The 6,187-nt window shown below is 40.9% G+C and overlaps 1 protein-coding gene across 1 annotated transcript; it reads right to left on the bottom strand.

Moving 5' to 3' along the window:
* Positions 1 to 935: 935 nt before the first annotated feature.
* On the bottom strand, positions 936 to 5,867 carry LOC311252484 (uncharacterized protein). Its single transcript, XM_084345676.1, has 3 exons — positions 5,252 to 5,867; positions 1,460 to 1,884; positions 936 to 1,126 (listed from the first exon to the last, which is right to left on the bottom strand). Exons 1-3 carry the CDS (start codon positions 5,286 to 5,288, stop codon positions 1,079 to 1,081), a joined length of 510 nt encoding a protein of 169 aa, XP_084201802.1. The 5' UTR covers positions 5,289 to 5,867; the 3' UTR covers positions 936 to 1,078.
* Between the last annotated feature and the right edge of the window lie 320 nt (positions 5,868 to 6,187).

The following is a 6,187-nucleotide window of genomic DNA, read 5'->3' as shown; positions in this document are numbered from 1 at the left end:
GCAGATGTTCCCATGGCTTATCCTCATCTATAACATATCTATTTGTGAATACAGTAGTGAATTAAAATCATTTGTCTTCTAGGTAACACACCCCTTTGAGCTGGTTGGGATGGACCTCATTGGAAAATTGACAACAACAGACAATGGGAACAGCTACAAATGTGTTATAATTGATTATCTCACAAAATGGCCACAGGCGTACGCTCTCACATCAAAAAGGTTTAATGAGGTGGCAGATTGCATCCTGCAATTCTTTTATCAGTTTGAGGCTCCTAAGAGGATCCTCACTGATCAAGGGAAGGAATTTGTAAATGAGGTACAATGAAATTACTTATAATGTAGCTACAAGCAATATTTTGTGAAGCATACTGAAATTCCAACAATGAAATGATAATTCAATGTATGCAATGTATTTCACAATCACAGATAAACAAGAACATTTGCAAAATTCTTGGCATTAAAAGAAGCCTATGTGCCCCCTACCACCCTCAAACTAATGGGCTGGTGGAAAAAATGAATGGCACCATTCAGAGGTGAGTAATGCTGGTGCATATTAGGTATATTTTCTTGCATAGAGCTTGCACTGAACATTCTCCTTTCAATTATCAAATCAACTCGTATTGATGAGGTAATATTTTGCTAACAATAATTTGAAGGTGATCACAAAATGGCATTCAACAAATACATATACATGTACAGACAACCTCATTGTAATAGTTTTGCAAATTTTTTTAAGCACTTGTGAAATAACTTTTCCTTTTCCCATTCCATTTCAGAGCACTGAGAAAACTTTTTGGGGAGAGGCCAGAGACCTGGGACCAGCATCTCAATGCTGTGATGTTTGGCTTGAGGACCAAGACCCAAATTACAACAAAGTATTCGTCATACTTTCTGATGTTTGGCAGGGAAGCGCGGTACCCATCCCAGGTCCCTGAGGAGTACATGGTATTTTCTGTTGTAACTAGTGGCTTTAACTTATACATGTATCGTCATTTATAGTATTATGTTGTGTTCATAAAAGTCTTATTTCAAAAGATTGACAGCAGCGTTGAGACGGCGGTGGGGAACGAGGGCCCGACTAACGACATCCTCCAACTGAGTGATGCTCTGCAGGCTGCTCGGGATGCTATTGGCAAAGGGAAGACAAAGAAGAGTAGCCTGTTAAACCCCCCACAATTCAATGTGGGGGACAGAGTGTGGAAGCTAAATGTGAGGAGCCAGCAGCGAAAGGGAGGGAAGCTGGAGCGTGACTACTTGGGGCCTTTCACCATTGTTGGGCTTCAGAATAAAAGTGCTGATCTTAAAAATGAGAAGGGGCGCGTTTTCCCAAAAATCAGCACTGACCATCTGAAAAAATACATAGATCAAAAGCATAAGACATAACCACATAAGATCAGTTCAGCTTCCATCTCTTCCACCTCCTCTAGCCCATGCACCACGTCACCCAGTGATGCCCCACCAGCAGCTGCGGCCTCTTCTCCTCCACCAGCAGCTGCGGCCTCTTCTCCTCCACCAGCAGCTGCGGTCTTCTCTGCCTCCTCTGCTCCACCTGCAGCTGCGGCCTCGTCTGCCTCCTCTGCTCCACCTGCAGCTGCGGCCTCTTCTCCTCCACCAGTAGCTGCGGCCTCCTCTGCTCCACCTGCAGCTGCGGCCTCGTCTGCCTCCTCTGCCTCACCAGCAGCTGCGGCCTCCTCTGCCTCCTCTGCTCCACCGGTAGCTGCGGCCTCGTCTGCCTCTTCTCCTCCACCAGTAGCTGCGGCCTCCTCTGCTCCACCTGCAGCTGCGGCCTCTTCTCCTCCACCTGCAGCTGCGGCCTCCTCTGCTCCACCTGCAGCTGCAGCCTCCACTGCCTCCTCTGCTCCACCAGCAGCTGCATCCACTGACCTGAAGAGGACCGCTGCCATTTCAGGTTATACACTACATAACACTACATACATATCAAACTCCACATTGGACAACCCTGTCAGCACGCTTGTGTGTGTGTGTGTGTGTGTGTGTGTGTGTGTGGATGGACGGATGGATGGACGGATGGATGGATGGATGGATAGATAGATAGATAGATAGATACCCATTGATATAACCCATTAATGATTATTTCAGATGTACTTTGAAGATCAATCAAATATGCCCTTCCAGAATTTCATACAACTTTAAAATTTGCTTTTCCAGATGTGAAAGATGCATGGGAGGGCAAGAATATGTATGTCCTCCTATCGAAAGTTGGCCCTTACAAGCTGTTTTATTCAGACATCTCTAACACCGCTCCACAAAGGGAGTTTGAAAGTGAGGTGAGGTGTTAACACTCTTTTCCTTTACAGTTGTTTCCCTATTGTAAATACTTTCAGGTAGACATACACAACTCCTTTTCTTTTTATATTTTGCCCTCTAAAAAGTGGTTTTAACCTATATTTTTTACAGGTCATTAATGCATACATCAGGATGCTTGTGACAAAATATAATAATGAAAACACAAGTCAAGCATTGGCTATGGACTCTTACGAAATGTCACGGATCTGGGAGGGGAAGAAACCCAAAATTAAGGTACTAAACTAGATTCTCTCCTGTTGTTGTACTAATATATACAGCACAATATAAAAATATCACTGAACATTTTTGATGCATTATCTTATGCTACAGATCACCCCACAGCTCTATGAGTACATTGTGGGAGTTGTTAATCAAGCCCATCACTGGATGCTGGTGGTAAATAACTTTCCAACACAATTGTGTGTGTGTGTGTGTGTGTGTGCGCGCGCGTGTTTGTGTATCACTACAAAGTTATTGGTACAGCATATTTATTAAATTTGTACCTTCATAAAAAAAAAGACCACTGGCGGGATGTCACAAGGTGATATATTATGCATAATCTTTACCTATCACAATTGTGAATGAACTAAGAAAAAAAAATTAAAACCTAATAAAAGGCTGTACTTTTGTTTCCCTGCACTGTCACTACTTCAGCTAATACCTAGGATCTTCACTTCACTTTTCAATTTTTTTTCTTTTCATTTGACATCCATTTTTTTTTCTTATGCTCCAATATCATGACTTATTCCACTATTAAATGTTTATCATTTCTATTTGTGTTAATAGATCATTCATGAGACAAAGGGGGCTAAATGCTTCAAGGTGGGCATGTGAAACAAAGACCCACCCGATCCAGCAAGATGCCAAGTCTTGTGGGGCATATGCATTGAAGGTATATTATAACATGAAGAATCTTATAGGGTTATTTTGACTCTCCAGCAGCAAGTAATACCTCTAGGATCATATATTAACTCAAATTGGTAATCCACAGACAAACCCACAACGACTGTTATGATGAAATTAAGATAATCTGTTACAGTAAGAGACATGACACAGTTGTGATATGAATGAAGAGAAGATAATATGAATCAAATTAAATTCATCATTGCTCTGAACCTTGCATTAATTGTTAGATAACACACAAGCATGTTTGATAAATATGCATAGATACAGAGGAACTACATTATTTGATGTGTCCGTAAAAAAGAAAAAAAAAATGGCATTTAGGGATTTCACTGTTATGTTTTGTGGCATCTATCGTTCACAGTTTGCTGAATGCATCTTGGGGGGATTGCCTCTTGAGTTTGATACGTCACCAGCCAGCATCAACATGATAAGAGAGGAGATTGCTGTATCTCTTCTTTTGAATACAGGTGTTTTCTAATTTCCTTTTGTTATTAACATACCATTACTCTGACAAACATTACTCACTGACCCTTGTTCTTTGTACTGCAAGATGACCTGGGCAAGCTGTGCCATATCTGTGGGGAATACACTGGGGACACTTTGTGGGTAAGAGTTTTACCCTTCCTTCCTAAATTGGGCTATGATTAATAAAAAAATACCTAAAACCAAACCCAAAGTTTCATCATACAAATAAACATAAAAGGATTCAAAACAAAATAATATATACAAAATTCCTAACAGTTTAATAATCATTCACATTCTTTTTTAGATCGGGTGTGACAGGTGCCCACGGTGGTACCACCAGAGCTGTGCCCAGTTCCCCCAAAAAACCAAGAGGACATATATTTGTGAAGCATGCCAGTAGTGTGTGTGTGTGTGTGTGTGTGTGTGTGTGTGTGTGTGTGTGTGTGTGTGTGTGTGCGTGCGTGCGCGTGCGTGCGTTGTTGGCTTTGGTTTAGCAAGTTCAGAAATTTGTGTTTGACTGTTCAAAATAAATCCATTTTTTCTCAAAACCTATGAATCAAATTATTATGTATCACAAGTGGACACAGGTCAGAACATGTTCATATTAAGATGTCAAACAAGGTCTTGTTGTTACGTTACATTGTGATGATTACATTTCATTACAGGGTGAAATACTTTTTTCTACATGTGAGCTAAGTTATTTTGGGGCAGAAACCCCCCCTCATCATGCAATACCAGGGGCTGGAATCAATTTTTGGCAGGTGAAATACTCTGATTCATACATTGTAATGTTTTTTTTACTCATTATTCAAGTAGTAAAAAACAATATTTGAGGTCAAATCTGTCCTTCTCTTTTTTGTGTGAGATTTGCTATTCTTTCTCTGCTTTCCACTTGCAGTTTCAAGAACTCCATCAAGTCACTTTTTGGCAAAGCCTTGCCGAAAAGTGACTGCCCCTGTAGCTCAGGAGTGCAAAGGGTGACATTGACCAAATTCACTGTACATGCACCTGGTACCCTCTACTATCACTCCAGAAAATTATGAGGATATTGCCCTTTGCAATCCTGAGTTACAGGGGGCAGTCACTTTTTGGCAAAGCCTTGCCGAAAAGTGACTGCCCCTGTAACTCAGGAGTGCAAAGGGTGACATTGACCAAATTCACTGTACATGCACCTGGTACCCTCTACTATCACTCCAGAAAATTATGAGGATATTGCCCTTTGCAATCCTGAGTTACAGGGGCCAGTCAGTCACTAACTCAGGGATGACATTGTTGTGACCAATGTTTGTATAACTATAGCCTACTTGTTGTGGATCCTTGATAACTAGCACATTTATTTATACTCCTAAAATCATTGAAACTGAAATTGATATTTTAGTCGACTATAACTGTATTTATAGGTTAAAACGGTGTAAATTCACGTCACATTACAAAACATTGTTGTTGTTTTTTTATATTATCTTATAACAGCAGCAGCAGCAGAAACAACAACAATAATAAAAGCATATCACCAACACTCATCTCATGATTGTTTATTGAAAGACAAGTCGTAGCCTATGACAGACATAACTACTTCTCAATACGAAGTATCCGCGCAGTTCTCTCTCCATTGTCCACTGCTGTGGAGAGAGTAACACCCCGATGAGCGTTCCCGTCGGGGCCGTCGTTTGCTGTGGAGAGACAGAGTGACACCTCGGTGGGCGTTCCTGTTGGGGGCAGTCGTTTTTTGGCAAGCAGTCGTTTTGTGGCACAACACCGGCCTCAGACTGGAGGCTGCACCGGAAGCGACCCCACACTAGAGGTCTGCAGCCAGACGCTCTTGGGCAAAGTCAGCCAGCTAGCAGGGAGTTGAGCACGTTGTTGGCTACTCTGTTGCGCATGCGTGAGCAAGGCACCATGGGAAATCGGGACATCAATAACTCGAAAACATAAGCCCGAAAACAAAAATAGATTTATTATTTCGTTTTGGTTTTCCCAATTATTGTTTGCTCTGTTTTGAGTTTAAAATAGAAAAACAAACTCCAATCTTCCATTTTTTGGTCAAACAGAAAAACAGAAAAACGAAATATTGACTGTTTTTTTTGTTTTTCGTTTGCCAGATTGAATGGAATAATTGAATGGACGGATGATACACGGACCAATGTGGTTTTGTGTTATTCTGTTTTTGATTTTTATTGTTTTGTTATTTTGATATTCTGAACGGAAGACAACGCAACACATTTCTATTTCAAAATAAAAGCATTTGTTATTGTAACCTATTAGGTCCGTGCACGAAGTATAAATGAATCTCCATTGTTCACGTTGTATGCTCTCTCAGTTGTGGGAAAGTGGCGGAAATATCTGTTGGATAAAGGAACAAGCAGCATTACACGTCTTACGACAATGAAATAGGAAATACCCTCCAAAATGGGATGTTTCATAATACGTGAACAATGGAGATTCATTTATACTTCATGCACGGACCTAATAGGTTACGATAACAAATGCTTTTATTTTGAAATAGAAATGT

The sequence above is a fragment of the Pagrus pagrus genome (genome assembly GCF_965226575.1).
Source record: "Pagrus pagrus genome assembly, chromosome: 23".
NCBI lineage: Eukaryota > Metazoa > Chordata > Actinopteri > Spariformes > Sparidae > Pagrus > Pagrus pagrus.
Note: the sequence above shows the minus strand (reverse complement) of the source record. Positions and strands in the feature narration are given on the sequence as shown.

What these genes read in the sequence shown, in the direction of transcription:
- LOC311252484 (XM_084345676.1), bottom strand. Translation starts at nt 5,288, where the DNA reads ATGGAGAGAGAACTGCGCGGATACTTCGTATTGAGAA. An exon ending in CGGATACTTCGTATTGAGAA is followed by an intron (nt 1,885 to 5,251) that starts GTAGTTATGTCT and finishes GGTCCTCTTCAG; the next exon opens with GTCAGTGGATGCAGCTGCTG. An exon ending in AGAAGAGGCCGCAGCTGCTG is followed by an intron (nt 1,127 to 1,459) that starts GTGGGGCATCAC and finishes CTTTGCCAATAG; the next exon opens with CATCCCGAGCAGCCTGCAGA.